Genomic DNA, 17675 nt, shown 5'->3' on the forward strand with positions numbered 1-17675 from the left:
GCGGTAAGGATGTGGAGCTCTCTTCCACAATCAGTGGTGTCGGCAGGAAGTACGGATAGTTTTAAAAGACCCTTGGACAGGCATCTTGGCGAAAACAATATGCGAGTATATGGGAAATTATTTTTCTACACACACCAGCAAATATAGTTTCCAGAAGAAACACTGTGTTGTACTATTGTAATCAGGGCACTGATGATCAGTGCCCTGATTACATTGCTCTATGGCCCCCTGTGAGGAGATGCCGCTGATCGTCTCTCCTCTACTCACAGTCTGTCAGTGTGAGGTGAAGAGAGCTGATTACCGGCACTTCCTTGTTTACATGTGATCGGCCGTGATTGGACACAGCCGATCACATGGTTAAAGAGCCGTGGAAGCGGCTCTTTACAGAGATCAGGGCCGCGCTGTGTCCTAACAATGCCGTCATATGATGTCTTCCCAGAACGAGAGCCGCACCACCCCGCCATCATTTGAGGGCGGGGCGGGCGGCAAGCAGTTAAAATCTTTGCAAATTTATTAAAAATAAAAAAGGAAAAAAACTCACATGTACATACGTATTCACAGCCTTTGCCATTGAGCTCAGGTGCATCCTGTTTCCACTGATAATCCTTGAGATGTTTCTACAACTTGATTGGTGTCCACCTGTGTTAAATTCAGTTGAAAGGAACATACCTGTCTATATAAGGTCTCACAGTTAACAGTGCATGTCAGAGCACAAACCAAGCCATGAAGTCCAAGGATTTGTCTGTAGACCTCCGAGGCAGGATTGTACAGATCGGGGGAAGGGTATAGAAAAACTTTTGCAGGTGACCGCCCGGCCAAACTGAGCGATTTGAGGAAAAGGGCCTTAGTCAGGGAGGTGACCAAGAACCTGATGGTTACTCTGTCAGCTGGATTCTGAAAAAGTCTTCACTGCAGGGCTACCCCGTCCTCTTCCTGTAGCTGAACTTCTAATGTTCAGGTGTGTAATATCTTCAGGCTCCTGGCTGAACTGCTGTGAAAAATCATCCCGACAGGGACCCATCACACCATCTCTTATTGGGGGAGAGGATCCTGTGACTCAGTGGGCTCCCTCTATCCACAGATTGTGTTATAGGCAGTGAAAGGAATCAAAGAGGTTCAGCCACAGGAAGAGATCAGGGCATCCATGCATCCCTGTATGGGGGTGGAAAACCACGCTCAAGAGCAGAGAACTGAGAAAATGTACTACAGCTGCATCAAAAACCAATGAATATCAGTGTGGCAAACAACAGTATTAAAAAATAAGTGTGCTTGCAGTAAAATACAAAAATTGATGACTAAAAAGTGATCATAGGCGATACATATGAAAAGGTAAAAAAAATTGACAAATATAAGTGACAAAATAAAAGTGACAAATGAAATAAAAATAGAGGTAAGAGTGATTGAAATTACATCAACAAAATGATACAAAAGAAGTCCATTCATAAGTCCAAACACTTGATGAGGGCAAGTAGATCCAATGGAGGAAGATCAAGCATCCAAAATTCATCCACCTTCACCCAAATGGGAAAAAAGGGGAAGAGGGAGATGTAAAGAGGGTCCCCAAATTGATGGTGAATCCAAAAAATGATAAGACTATGCTCTTACCAGAAACGGTGGACCTCCTGAAGAGCAAGGTCTCACTCACAGGCAGATAGAGCCCTCTGCAGGGACAAATGGACCTCCAGTGTGTCTGTGTCTTTAAACGTCCATGGCGTTCCAGTGGCAAGCAGACCCAAGATCCCAATCTGAAAGGAACACTCATTGGTCGAAACGACCGTGAGTGTAAAAATCGAAAATCCCTGCATCCCTGTAGTGAAGATTTTTCCAGAATACAGCTGCCTGCATGATTGAGACATCCTAATTATAGGCAAATGATGTCACAAAACCGTAGCGCAAAAAGAAAAAAAAAAACACTAAACTTACATTTTAAGGAATGTCTACAGCTAAGCTACCTATTTACGTGAACAAGCATCCGTCCACCCTTCTCTATTTAGGGATAGCCCATTCTCCAACATACAATACCCTCCACAAGTCAATCTTCCCTCTTTACTTAAAAAAAGTTAAATAGTCTTTTTGAAATATGGCTTTATTTTCCTATAACATAGTTTGGCAGAATCCATGCCAAAAAAATGGCATACAGTATTCACTCAAACTTTACTTTTCCATGCTAAATATTGTAACATTTATTGTAACCCCAAATTTCAGCAAAACACTATTGCTTATATGAATAGATTATGTTTAATTCACACCAGAGCCCCCCCCCCCCTTTCTTTTTTTTTCTTTCTTGTTTCTTTTCTCTTCTCATTTACCATTTTCTTTCCCTTAACTTACAAAGCATCTCGTCTTTATACTCTCCATCACATAAAGCTGAACATAGATGGCTTCCCCCTCTCTTCCCCTTTGTCTACACTAGGACTTGGTATATCGTTTCTCCAACAGTCAATAAACAGAGATTATACAATTAGATGACCTGCTGCTGGAATCTATGTTCTATATTATAAGGTTTTCTAAACTTCTTGATTGTTATCCCTCTGAGAGCAGCATTATGGGAGACCTACAGCCCTAATCATAAAATCACCCAAATTGACCAAAACATTTAATCTCATGTCTATTTGCTGCTTATAATACAGGCTAAGCCAAAGCATTTTTAGATATAATAGGGAAAGAGTAGAATCTCTGTCAGAATTTTGCTGCTGTCCCTAGCCATGTCACTTACTGTTTTTGTGACTTGTATTAACTAGGATGAAAAGTGAGGGGAAATGAACATGGTCAATATTAAAATCACCATTTTTACTGTCAGGCATAGATAGAAGCTCTGTCAGGTTTTTTCATTGCTTTTTGCAACTCTGTGAAAGATTTCCATCGCTTCCTATTTCTGTTATTGGTGCCGCTTTGGAAGTTACCTTAAGTCTTTCTGTTAGGGGGAGAACCCCTAGGGGCTTCCAGGATGGAGAAAGATATTGAGATCCTAGTAGAAGACAGACTGAGCAATAGCATGCAGTGTAAAGCTGCAGCTACCAAAGCCAGCAGAATATTAGCATGCATTAAAAAGTTAATTTATTCCAGAGATAAAACAATTATTCTGCCACTTTATAAAACTCTGGTTCGGCCGCATCTGGAGTATTCCGTCCAGTTCTGGTCACCAATCCTCAGAAGGGATGTGCTGGAGCTGGAGAGAGTCCAGAGAAGGGCAACTAAATGAATATGGGGACTGGAGCACCTTAATTATTAGGAATGACTACAAGCCCTAAATTTATTCTCCCCGGAGAAGAGACGCTTGGGATCCCATCCTAAGTATACAACTTTTCAGTCCCAGGGAGTGTAAGAGGACATGGAGCCACACAATGAGACTGGAAGGGAAGTGGTTTAAGCTGTGTAGGGGGGTTTTCACTGTCAGGGCGGTAAGGATGTGGAGCTCTCTTCCACAATCAGTGGTGTCGGCAGGAAGTACGGATAGTTTTAAAAGACCCTTGGACAGGCATCTTGGCGAAAACAATATGCGAGTATATGGGAAATTATTTTTCTACACACACCAGCAAATATAGTTTCCAGAAGAAACTATAATTGCATGCTGCTATACAAATTTGTACTTAGATTGTTAGTTCACCTTTACAGAAAATTTGTAAAAACGACCTAACACCAGTCCCCCCACCGTCCCTGCTGTACTTTCCTCCAATGACCAAGAGCTGTCAAAGCTCCTGCTTTCTCCCCCTTCCTACAGCGTTTCCAGTACAGACGCACTTTAATGGGTCAGCACCATCACATGGTTGGCACTAACCAATCAGAATCCATCTGGTCCATATTGGCAGCACTGTACAGAGAGGAGAGAAAGCAGCAGGTATTTCAAATCCCCAGGCCATTGCAGTTGACAGCTCAGAGTTGAGGAAGGTAAGTACAACAGGGACCAGGAGGGTGCGGAGGGGGTCCGGTGTTAGGTCACTTTTACAGATTTTCTGTAAAGGTGAACTTACACTTTAAGTACCTGCCTACTACTTGCCTTGCAAACACTGATGAGCAGGATACCACAGAGAAAAGGACAGTTAACCACTTGCCGCCGTCATTACACTGCAGCAAGGTGGCACGATGCCGTAAATTGTCGTAGGTGTATGTCAGCTCGGGAACTCGCTTTTGTGGGCGCGCTCCCATTGGCCAGCGGGGGAGCCAATCAGCGGGTTTCGTCAGACTCGATGTCCGCAGGCCACCCGTGATCGTTCCCCGCAGTGACAGAACGGGGATCTGCCCGTGTAAACAAGGCAGATCTCCATTCTGACAGGGGAGATCACATAGATCCTGTCTTTCTGCTAAGCAGGGAAGAAGTGGATCTGTTTGTTTCCCCAGTCACACAGTCCCCCATACAGTTAGAAAACACCTGCAGGGAAGACGTTTAACCTCTTGATCGCCCCTGATGTTAACCCCTTCCCCGCCAGTGTCATTAGTACAATAACAGTGCATATTTTTAACACTGATTACTGTAATAATGTCACTGGTTCCCAAAAAAGTGTCAAAAATGTCAGGTGTCCGATCTGTCCGCCGCAATGTCTTAATCCCCCTAAACAACACTAATCGCCACCATTACTAGTAAAAAAAAATAAAAATGCCATAAATCTATCCCCTATTTTGTAGACGCGATAACTTTTGGGATTTTGTTTTACCAAAAATATGTAGCAGAATAAATATCGGCCTAAACTGATGAATACTTTTGTTTTTTTACATTTTTTTTTTAAATGTTCTATAGCAGAAAGTAATTTTTTTTTTTTTTAATTCTTTCTCTTTTTTTGGTTATAGCGCAAAAAATAAAAACCGCAGAGGTGATCAAATACTACCAAAAGAAAGCTCTATTTGTGGGAAAAAAAGGACATCAATTTTGTTTTGGTACAGCGTCGCACGCATTGTCAGTTAAAGCGACGCAGTGCCGTATCGCAAAAAATGGCCTAGTCAGGAGGTGGGTAAATTCTTCTGGGGCTGAAGTGGTTAAATATGAGTATACCATGGATAAGACAGATGAAAGATGATGCAGAAAGCAACAAGGGTAGCATAATTAAAGGGACAGCGCAGGTAAGTGATTGGAGCAGTAGAGGGGGGATGAGGGGGAGAAAGGCAGTACAGGGAAGGTAGTGAATATTCAGTATTCATTAAGACGTTTTGGCTTAGCAGACCTTAGACCTTGCCAACCTGACTCACTAACCTGTGGCTTTCCTCATGTAATTTATTGTTTAGAGGGGACATCAGTTTCTCTCTCTGACTTTCTTGATAGGAGCTAGTGGAACAGTTACTTGTAGCAAAGCCATGTTAGTAAGCTAGCTCACTAAGATCTAAGGTCTGCTAAGCTGAAGGGATTTTAAGTACACAATAGCAGAACTACTGACATAGCAGCCCATGAGACTGCCATAGGGCCCAGGACAGGGAGGGACCCAGTGGGTACAAGAAGGTATGGACTCTGCTCTGGGCCCACCACTAATAGTGTGACTACTACACCTAGCAGCCCCATGTGCCCTAGTTCAACTCTACTACTGTAGCACATACCCCTCTAGTGTTGAGACATGTTCTGTGTGGTCCTTACCTCTGAGTGTGGAAAAATGTAATCACACATAATCACCATTCTACACACACAGAAGAGTGTGTTCAGCTATATGCTCTGGAGTAGCAAAAGCTTAGGATAAGTGAGAAAGTCGGGTGTACCTGCTGGAGCTGGGGAAGAGCTGATAAAGAGAGGATTTATATATGTTTTGTAAAGGGATGTACAGTATATCATTCTCTGGAGAGATGGGGGTCTATATAAGGATCCTGGAGTGAGAAAATATACTGCAGTGTTTAATACTGTAAAAATGAGCACAAACTTATCAAATACTGTATCTAAATTGGTTTAGCCATTTAATAGCATGTATGAGCCCATTCACACAAGGTTATATGTGTTCTAGTGGTAAACATTTTGAATGGCAACCTCCAAAACACATACTGTATATCCTGCAAAGCACCTAAGTGCAACACAATGGGGGTTATTTAATAAAGGAAAAGCCACTTTGCACTGCACTGAAAGTAAAGTTGCTGTAGATCTGAGGGGGACATGCAAGGAAAATAAAAAACAGCATTTTAGCTTGCACATGATTGGATGATAAAATCAGCAGAGCTTCACCTCAGTTCAGATCTACCCTTTAGATTTAGCACGACTGCACTTCCAAGTGCACTTTCAGTGCAAAGTGGATTTGCCTTTCGTAAATAACCCCCCATGTAGGGTGTGAGTAATGGTGTGCTGTCTGCTCTTTTTGTGTTTTAATGTTCACTTTGGCTGATTAAATCTGAATGGGTTGCCTGCTGAACCATGCTTCAAGGAACAAATGTGTATATAATAATACAAAAACAAAAAAGTCTAATCTGCAGCACCTTGTAGATTTATTAAGAGAGTCAAAAGCACATCAAATTACAATAGTTTCAGATCCATCAAGAGGCTGGAGACACAACATATATACACACGACACACACATACATACATACACACACATATATATATATACACACAAGTGCACAAGCTGATCAGAACAGCACACACCCAGCAAGAAACTAGATCCTTCAGGTGCAAAGCAGACAACAGAGATCACCCAAGCTCCAATATGTTGAAGAACAAAAAAGTCCAATCTGCAGCACCTTGTAGATTTATTAAGAAGTAAAAAACTCATCAAATTACAGTTTTGGATCAAGATCCTTCATCAGGTATGACAAGCATGAAAGTGTATAGATCCTCTGTTTTTAGGAGGAGCTGAACCCCTACACACCCCCATACAGCCATATATACAATACAGTAATTTAAAGTTTGTAGAGATAGCATGTAAACTCATAGGAAAATCATAGTAAAATGACTCACGCAAACATGTGTTATTATTAAAAATGCAGTTTAATTTCCCTTTAGATATATCATAAATCCATTGAAAGTGTTACTGTTTATACTCATTTTTATATTTATATTAATCCATAACATTGAAAATCAATTCGAGTCAGTTTGCCATAATACCCAGACTTCTGGGGATAGAAAATATAAATACTCTTAAATGCCATTTACCTTTAAATCTGGTGTTTATTATTGAAAGCTTTGACAGGAAATAAGTAGTAAAAATAGTTTTCCCCTACCAGCTGCAAACAGAGTTTCATTCAAAGTCAAAGGAACTTGGCCGAGAGTGTCTTTTTGTTCCTGTCGTTTGGATAGTCTGTGTTGTCTGGGAATTTCAGAAATACTGTAACTTCTTGTAGAAATGCCATTGATATATATTCATTACATAGAAAAAAGTTTAAAAAACTAAGAACAAAATGTGCATACCAAATTTAAGCAGGAAATATTGTCTAAGCTAAGTGTATGTGAAATCATGGAATACTTTGCTAGATATAATAACTAGCAGCCATTTCCTTTTTCAGGTAAAGAAACCGTGCCCAGAATCAGATGTTCCAGAGCCTCAGAATTCCAGGTAACCAGCGTTAAAATGTTTCACGGTTTGCAGATGGAGTGCAAAAATGATTTGTAAGAAACTGGTGCTACTTTCAAGGGTAAATCATACCAAAAAAGCACGAGTCTGAAAGAAAGCAGAGGCAGCAAAGACTAGGGTGTATGGCATATGGGCTAGGCTAACGTGCTTTGAAATGTAACTCACACCAGGCATGCTAATGGTGTTAATGGCTTTTACAATTAATACGAGAGCGGCATGGAAAGGACGGGAGGAGATAAAAGCAGGAACACTTTGCAGAAACAATATTGCCAACTTGTCACCTGTTACACATCAGGATTTTTTTCTTTAGCTTCCAGCTACTTTAGAATTATAAAGTCTTACAAAGACTTACAATGCACTATTTTTGTTTAAAAACAGATTTGCTATACAGGGCTGAATGCTCTTGACAGCTTGCTTGTAGCTTTTTAAAATGTTTGTGGATTATTTTCAGTAATAACATTATTAGCATTCTGGAAAGTTGTTTCTTTGTACCTTCATTTTAATCCAAAGAAATATGTGCTAGTGTAATATAACTTGAGGGGATAAAACCCTAGCTATGCATAGATGTACAATTAGTAATTTTCCCACCGGGTGCTACATTTTTCAACCCGGAGAACCTTTAACCCTGCCTTTCTTAAACTTTTCTACTCCAAAGGAACCCTTAAAATATGTTTCAGATAGTGGGGAACCCCTGCCAAAACCAGTTTATTGAGGGTCATCTGGAAAAACAATGCCTAAAAGCTTACAATGATGGTCAGTGAGAAAATTGTCCCCCTTATAGTGTTGGTCAGAAAGGCATCCTTACAGGCAACTAAACCCTAGTTGAAAATAGCTGCTCTCACCTGATGTCCTCCTGGTCATCCCTCTACCGTTTAGATCATACTTGTCTGACATATAAAGCAACCATTTCCTTTGCCAATACTTATTGGACCTGCTACCAGATATAAACAATTCAGCTTATAAGCCTCACCAGGCAAAGATAAGGTATAACCAAGCTGTCAATCACAACATTAAAGACACCTTTTCCCATCTGTGACAGTCATGTGCCACTATGCATACAACTTCAGCTAGGCGATGTGTTTAGAGACAGGGGTGTAGCTTGAAGCTTGTGGGCTCCAATACAAAAATTGACCCGGGGCCTCCACTACCACCCCCTACCTCCACCGTGTGACAAGATACTCCCACCGCACGCCAAGATGCTCCAAGTGGCTAAATAATTATTTCAGATCTTTATTTACATATTGAGAAGTAATTCAAAAGATTTTAGAGAAACTGTTCACACTTTTAGATACCTCTCCAATTCTTTTGATTACCCTAGAGCAGGGGTAGGCAACCTTTAAGAGATGGAGATCTACCTGAACAACATGAAAGAGATCAAAGATCACCGGGACTTAGTGCCCACCTTTTTTTTTAAAGATATTAACTAGCAAGGTCTAACTAAATAGTAAGGAAACTTATACAAATATAATAAAACAAATGTCACTGTAAAAATATAAACTTAGCCTACTTAAAAATGGACAGTGTCAGTTGTAGAGCAGTGGACAGTGTCAGTAGAGCAGTGGACAGTGTGTGGACAGCGTCAGTAGGGCAGTGGATGGTGTGTGGACAGTGTCAGTAGGGCAGTGGATGGTGTGTGGACAGCGTCAGTAGGGCAGTGGATGGTGTGTGGACAGTGTCAGTAGGGCAGTGGATGGTGTGTGGACAGTGCCAGTAGTGCAGTGGACAGTGTCAGTAAAGCAGTGGGCATGTCAGTAGGGCGGTGGATGGTGTCAGTCAGTAGAGCAGTGGACAGTGTCAGTAGGGTAGTGGATGGTGTGTGGACAGTGTCAGTAGGGCAGTGGATGGTGTCTGTAGGGCAGTGGATGGTGTCTGTAGGGCAGTGGATGGTGTCTGTAGAGCAGTGGACAGTGCCAGTAGGGCAGTGGACAGTGTCAGTAAAGCAGTGGACTTTGTCAGTAGGGCAAAGGATGGGGTCAGTAGAGCAGTAGATTGTGTCAGTAGGACAGTGGGCATTGTCAGCAGAGCAGTGAATGGTGTCAGGAGGGCAACACATGGAGTCAGTAGAGCAGTGGATGGTTTCAGCAGGACAGTGGATGGTGTCAGTCGTTTTTAAATTTTTGTTATTTTATTTTTTTATCTTTTTTTTCCAATTTTTTTTTATTTACAATTGTATTTTTAATTTTTTTACATTTTTTGCAGCCCTGTTGGGGGGCTTTGATAAAATATCAGGGGTCTAAATTTTGAGATAGAGAACTTTTGAGACAGAGAAAGGAGACAAAGTCCTCAATTTCCATCTCTGAAGCCTTAGCTGCACAGAATGGATGAACAGGTATAGCTCTACACAGTCTCCCTGTTCATTCAGACACCGAAGCATAGTAAACATACCATAGTTACTGATCTGTACCAATCACTCACTGTGTTCATTCACAAAAGGAAGGGGTCAGTAGCACTGTGGATGGGACCATGGGGGGCTCACAGGGGCCCAGGCAGCAGAAAGAAGCAGAACCCGGTTAGGAGGAGAGGCAGGACTGCATTCCTCACACTGGAACTGGAGCCGCCACAGCTCCTGTCCTGGTGTAAAAACAAATATGACAGGGAGGCCGAATGGGCTCCTTGGAGACTCTCATTGTTGTTTAGAGATGTGTAAAGGTGTGTTTAGAGATATACATGGGTGTTTGGTTGTGTATTGCTTTTTAAAAGAGTTTAAATGTGCATCCCAGTAGCAGTGCAGCTTAGTCCGCTTACTCATTGCATTTGAAAACATCAGATGGAATTGATTATATGGGTTTCACTAGGTTTACATGCTTGGGAAATGGAAAGGTTCCTTTCTTGCAAACCCATAACAAGAGTTAATTAAATTCAGTGGACTGTAACCAGAAAGGTAACGAGATGATAAGGAGCTGAGCAATCTGTATTTACTGAAATATTTGAGGGTTTGTACTTGATAATTTCTCTTCCTTTCCACCAAGTTTCCCCTGCAAAGATGACAAGTCTTTTACACTCCGGTGCCTATATGTTTGTACTGGTTCAGAGATTCATTAGTTCGTAGAGACAAGTTCAGCATGACAGCTCTGGTGCCTGTTTTTTTTAAAGTAAGCAAATGCAGCTCATTTATATCTAGCCAAATATGTAACTACAACAAGAAGACAGAGGCAGGTTGTGAGCTAACATGTTCTCATTACTTTGCTTCCTATACAGTGAATCTCAATTATTTTCCATTTTGTGATACCTTTTTTTTTTTTTTAACTTTTACTTTTTCTTTATTTATTTATTAAGTTATTATTACACAGATAGCAAAAAAAGGTTAAAAGATACAACATCATAAGATATAGTGTAATATATTGCAATACAAAACTCTATTATTACTTTATCTACCCACTCCCTCTCTCCCAACCCCCCACCCACCCTTGCACCACTCAGTCTTTAACTATGTATCGACTCTATTGATTATAAAATCATCAGAAAAAATGGGTATTTAGGTAAACCTACTGCAGAGAGTCAGAAAGAATATCAGAGCAAGGGATGTCCATAATCCTCAATAGAAAGGGAGAGGGGAGAAAAAAAAAAAGAAAGAAAAAGAAAAAAGGGAAAAGCAAAAAGAGGGCAGGGGGAATGCAATTCACCCCTCTCTCCTTATAAGGGAAACCCCAACTTATCCAGCCAGGGTCTCCACATTCTCTTGAACTTCCTATAGTTACCTTGTCTAATAAAAATCACTCTGTCATTCCCAGCTATTAAATTGATGGTTGCAAACCAGTTCTCTGCAGATGGGGGGGTTATGTGCTTGCCATTGCTGTGCGATTAATTTTCTCGCCTGAAATAGACATCTTAGCACTGCTTCAGTGGTATCCTTCTGGACATTGCCCCCCTCCATATTCCCCAATAAGCAGGTCTTAGCCGACGGCTCGATTGCAGTCTTAAAGGTTATATTTATCCTATCTACGATCTCTACCCAGTATCTGAATAACTTTGGGCATTTCCATAACATATGAATAAAGTCCCCCGATGCCCTGCACCTGGGGCACTGATCATTTTGTCTCCACCCAAGTTTAAACATTTTTTGGGGGGTATAATATACTCTATGGATTAAGAACAGGTGAGATAACTTCTGTGAGGGGGGAAATCGAGACCAGTGCTCCTTGTCTAAGGATCCTATCCCATTCCTCTGTAGACATTGGCCCCACATCTCTCTCCCATCTCTCTCTACTCTTGGAAAGGCCCGCTCGATTTATGATACCTTTTAGTGACATTTTTAATATCAGTTTGTCAATAAAGCATATACATACTGTATGTATTACATTATTATAAGATTTATTTATATATAAAACATCTAACATTAACATAAGTCTGTAGTCAAGATTTCGACCACAAACCCCCAAACTGCCTGATCCTACTTTGACAGCACCACTTGGCTCTCCAATCTACTACTTCAACTCCACTAGCAATCTTACACATCACATGAGGCCCATGTCTGCCCTCCATTCTGCCTCTCACAATGGAGTGCCTAGTGCTGGAATGGCCAGCTGAACCATCAGACTGCAGTACTGTTAGGGAAGGAGCAGGTATGCAAGTTTGAAAATCTACTGTAAAACCCCAGGCAGCCCTATTGAAAGCAGTAGGAGGCTGCTGGCTCCAGGGCCAATCACTCGCATGTGATTACTGTAGGAGTGCTTACAAGTGCGTGGGTGCTATTAGCTGCGAGAAATGGCAGTCTCCCATTGCTTTCAATAGAGCTGCCTACTCACAGCTAATTGCAGGAACTACCACTGGGGCTCTTGCATCTAATAGCAGGCAGGATGCATCGCAGGTGTGAATGCATCCTTATCTATTACATTGGAACGATGGGCAGAAATAAAAAAGTACATATGATGCAGTCTGTCACAAACATTAACACAGATGTTTTGTTTTTCTGAGTCCCATCGTTACATAATTTTATTACCTGTTGGTCCTACCAGTGGATCTTTTATTCTTTGACTTCCTTTAACAGACTGAGCTGAACACCAAAAGTGGCAGTGTCAGGGTTGGGGAAACCATATTATTCTGCCATAAGAGCTTACAATGGTTAGCTTTTATTCATGTGACTTGAACTTTTTTTTACAAAAGAAAAATTAAAAAAATAAAATGTTGCTGTAATTACTTAAAATGTTTGTTTGAGTTGGACTTTATTTGCTTTCCTTTTACCTAAAGTCTATTTAAAACTAAATATCCATCTAAGAATACCCTGTCAACCAGGAGACAAAACGCTGTGTCATGTCACTGTAGAACAAGCACAGTTGTCACCATATCGCAGATATAGGAAGAATGATGGATCTACTAACACTATCACAGGTTATAAAACTATCTTACAAAGTAGACCCCCCCCCCCAAAAAAAAAGTTAAAAAAAATCACTGCCATGTTCATGCTAATGATTGACTGCATCATTTGCCAGTGTCAGTTTTGCCCATTGTCCAGCCAGAACGACTGGCAACGACAGATAAATCAGTGTTGCCAATAAACCACCATGGAATCTCAATAAAGACTATAATTGATTGTGCTGGGAAGCTGAGTTGTGATTGGGGGAAATAGCCATGTAGCTCCTACATTGTATCATAAACTCTGCACTGACTTCATTACACCTGCAAAAACTCTCAGTCCCAAAAATATCAACAGTTTAGAAGAAAATGGTATTAAATGGCTATGCATAGACACAAATACTTTCCTTTAACCACCTGACTTCTGGAAGATTTACCCCCTTCCCGACCAGGCCATTTTTTTGCGATATGGCACCGCATTATTTTAACTGACAATTGCGCGGTCATGCAACAATATATACATAAATTAAATTTCTGTCATTTTTTCCACAAATAGAGCTTTTTATTGGTGATATTTGATCACCACTGGGTTTTTTATTTTTTGCGCTATAAACAAAACAAGACAGACAATTTTGAAAATAAAACAATATTTTTTACTTTCTACTGTAAAACATATCGAATAAAAAATTAAAAAAGTAAAATGTCTTCATAAATTTAGGCCAATATGTATTCTGCTACATATTTTTAGTCTCAATAAGCGTATATTGATTTATTTGCGCAAAAGTTATAGTGCCTACAAACTATGGTACATATAGTGGAGTTTTTATTTTTTTTATGTAATATGCACTGTCACTGTACTAATGACACTGACTGGGAAGGGGTTAAACATCTAGGGCAATCAAAGGGTTAAATGTGTGCCTAACAGTGTTTCTGTGTACACAGTGTGCTGATTTCACTAAGTGATGTGAAGGATTTTTTTTCCTGCTTTGCAGGGAAAGAGAATCCATCACATCCCAGCTGTCAGGACTGAGCTCTGCATTGGTTACATATGCAGAGCTCCGTCCAGCCTCTCTCCTCGCCGATCAGTGGATGCCAGCGGACATTCATTGGCTGGCACCAGCTGATCGGCTTCTGCTGTGACTGTGACTATAGCAGAAGTGCGGCGCTGGCGGTACGCGCATGCCCCCTACCCGGAAGTGCAGAGTCACATATGTATACACTTTTACCCTCAGCTTCTTGAGCAAGGCAGTGGTCGTCTTAGAGGTGTATTTGGTGTCGTTATCATGTTGGAATACTGCCCTGCAGCCCAGTCTCTGAAAGGAGGGGATCATGCTCTGTTTCAGTATGTCACAGTACATGTTGGCATTCATGGTTCCCTCAATGAACTGTAGCTTCCCAGTGCCGGCAGCACTCATGCAGCCCCAGACCATGACACTCCCACCACCATGCTTGACTGTAGGCAAGACATACTTGTCTTTGTACTCCTTACCTGGTTGCTGCCACACATGTTTGACACCATCTGAACCAAATAAGTTTATCTTGGTCTCATCAGACCACAGGACATGGTTCCAGTAATCCATGTCCTTAGTCTGCTTGTCTTCAGCAAACTGTTTCTTGTGCATCATCTTTAGAAGAGGTTTCATTCTGGGACAACAGCCATGCAGACCAATTTGATGCAGTGTGCGGCGCATGGTCTGAGCACTGACAGACTGACCCCCCACCCCTTCAACCTCTGCAGCAATGCTGGCAGCACTCATACGTCTATTTCCCAAAGACAACCTCTGGATATGATGCTGAGCACGTGCACTTCTTTGGTCGACCATGGCGAGGCCTGTTCTGAGTGGAACCTGTCCTGTTAAACCGCTGTATGGTCTTGGCCACCATGCTGCAGCTCATTTTCAGGGTCTTGGCAATCTTCTTATAGCCTAGGCCATCTTTATGTAGAGCAACAATTCTTTTTTTCAGATCCTCAGAGAGTTCTTTGCCATGAGGTGCCATGTTGAACTTCCAGTGACCAGTATGAAAGAGTGAGAGCGATAACACCAAATTTAATTTGCTCCCCATTCACACCTGAGACCTTGTAACACTAACGAGTCCCATGAAACCGGGGAGGGAAAATGGCTAATTTGTCCCAGTTTGGACATTTTCACTTAGGGGTGTACTCACTTTTGTTGCCAGCGGTTTAGACATTGTGAGGGGACAGCAAATTTACATTGTTATACAAGCTGTACACTCACTACTTTACATTGTAGCAAAGTGTAATTTCTTCAGTGTTGTCTCATGAAAAAAATATTTACACACATGTGAGGGGTGTACTCACTTTAGTGAGATGCGGTATCTCTCATGACAGGTCCCTTTTAAGGCAGATCATTTAATACATAAAGTAGAAAACTGTAATAACAACGTAGAAAGAGAAATGGTTTTGTTGGATATGTACAGTTATAGTTGCTGTAATATATAACTAATTTTTGAAACAGACTGTTATGATTTCACTTTTACAAAAAGAACCAAACATACAAATTCAAAAAAAGAAATGGTGATAACATGGCGCACTCTAGTGGTTGTAGACACAGAACACACTAAGAAATATATATGTTATGTTAGAACCTGTGTTATGCTTACTACACAGATTTCTGAATTTAAAAAAATATTAATTGTTAAAACGAAACATATTTTTGAAAACTCAGCGTGCATATACAACATAACAGATGTACTCATTTAAATGACCTCCAATATAACTTCAATAGTTATTGTAAAAATGACATTGTTCTTGTATTCAAAAATAATTTAATATATTTAAAGGACAATTCCAGTAGGTATAAAAACTTGCTATCTTCATGTGAATTGTTTTCCAGTAGGTCGGCAGATTTCCAGGTAGAAAATAAAGTAGATGGAGGGGAAGCCACTGTTGGTTCCAGATGCATTATCTGTCATGGGTTGCTTGATGTTTAAAGCTGTCTTTGAGTTTGATGGAAACAGGCCTTTCCTGATATGGGTCCACAATTTGCAGAACACAAACTTTTTAAAGTGATTTTAAAGTAATTATTTTGTCTATAATAACAAACACATTATACTTACCTGCTCTGTGCAATGGAATTGTGCACATTATTCCCGATCCTCCTCTTCTCTGTGTTGCTCCTGGCTCCTCTTTTTCTTGGTGTGCCACCATAGGAAGCCACCTGTGAGCTAGATTCCAAACAGAGCTGCCTGTGTCTATAGACACCCCTCGCTCCCTCAAAAATAGAGATACACCCAGGCACATAAAATCCCCCCCCAAAAAAAATGTTGAGGCCCCCCCACCCCCACATATACACAAGCACGTAAATGCATGCGTCAGGGCCCTTATGCGTGAAAACGTTGATTGCGATATGCTTGTTACATATCGCCGCACATGCTGGAGTGAAAGCAATAATTCTAACACCAGACCTCCTCCGTAACACTAAACTAATACCTATAGGGGGCTTTTGAAGCGTTGCCTATAGAAAATATAAGGTACTGAAGTTTGACGCCATTTCATGGGCGCAAAACAATTTAAGGTTTGACATGTTGGGTAATTATTTACTGGGCGCAACCTCATCTTTTATATAATACCACAAATTTGGGTAATTTATTGTGTTTTTTGCCCTGAAATTCATGTTAGTGTGTCTTTTTTTTTTTTACCTTTGCGGTAATATTGTGTGACGTAAAAAAATTGGAACTACCACTATTTTATTCTCTAGGCTATCTGCTTTCAGAAAATATATAATGTTTGTGGATTTTATGTAATCTACAGGCCTAAAATGATTTTTTAAACGTGTGCAAAAAAAGGCTCTGGCAGCGAAGGGGTTAAAGAAGGAATAAATACATTAAAAGCAGACCAAATACAGAATTACAGGACAGAACAGAAAACGGTATGGAGTATGGTGCTTTGTTTTAAAAGATGTGTGTAGCAAATCTTTGGAGAACATATATAAAGCAGCGAATATACCATTCACCAAACATTCACTACAGGTGCTTAAAGTGGTTGTTAAGCCACTCTAACCTGTATACACCATCAGTACTGTATCATATAACATGCTTTAAAGGAGCAGGATTTATTTAGCGTTTATTACCCCAAAACTTTATATTCCTGATGTGTGCCATATACTTCTATGAGAAAGTATACTGTTCTCTTTGTATTGCTTCCTTTATATGAAATCCCTGGTGTTCCTTTGCTTTCCTATTAAAAACTCACCACACTAAGCAGGAGGGCACAACGTGGTCAGTTTTCAAGCTATACTGAGAACTCATTGTGCTTTTCTTCAATAATCAGACTTGTCCTGACACTCCCTCACTGGGAAGCTCAGTGTACTGCTGCTCCCCCCCCCCCCAGTTCTTATGCAGCTGAGAACAGAGGGAATGTGATCATTGATTAAAAAAAGGAAAAAAGGTATTTATACTAATTTTGATATCTATACAAAAATGTTTTGCCTTTCATTTCTATTTTAAACCGATTAGGTTGTTTTACAAGATGATTGTTTATTTACAATCACTTTAAATTAAGACATAGAGCATGACAGTTAGACCCCTTTCACACTGAGGCACTTTTCTGCCATTTTAGCGCTAAAAATGTAAAGCGCCTGAAAACTGCCTCTCAAGCCACTGGGGCGGTACGCTTGCAGGACGACAGAAAATGTCCTGCAAGCAGCATCTTTGGGGCGGTGCGGGAGCATTGTATACGCCACCCCTCCATTGCCCCTGCCCATTGAAATGAATGGGCAGTGCTGCGCACGCTTCGGCAGCGCTGCAACACGGGCGCTATTAACCCTTTTTTCGGCCGCTAGCGGGGGGGGTAAAAGTGCCCCGCTAGTGGTAGCATAGTGCTGCAATAACAACGGTAAAGCGCCGCTAGTTTTACCGCTAACGCCCTCACCGCTCCAGTGTGAAAGGAGT

General features: G+C 41.0%; 1 protein-coding gene across 7 annotated transcripts in view; it reads left to right on the forward strand.

Annotated features, from left to right (window-relative positions):
- EYA4 (EYA transcriptional coactivator and phosphatase 4) overlaps positions 1-17675 on the forward strand; it is a 403396-nt gene that overhangs the window by 217291 nt on the left and 168430 nt on the right. For all 7 annotated transcript variants that reach the window (XM_073627302.1, XM_073627303.1, XM_073627304.1 and 4 more), the window contains one exon: positions 7405-7454. In XM_073627302.1, coding sequence (XP_073483403.1) covers positions 7405-7454 — 50 coding nt within the window. The remainder of the gene's footprint in view (positions 1-7404; positions 7455-17675) is intronic.

The sequence above is a fragment of the Aquarana catesbeiana genome, linkage group LG04 (genome assembly GCF_042186555.1).
Source record: "Aquarana catesbeiana isolate 2022-GZ linkage group LG04, ASM4218655v1, whole genome shotgun sequence".
Classification (NCBI taxonomy): domain Eukaryota; kingdom Metazoa; phylum Chordata; class Amphibia; order Anura; family Ranidae; genus Aquarana; species Aquarana catesbeiana.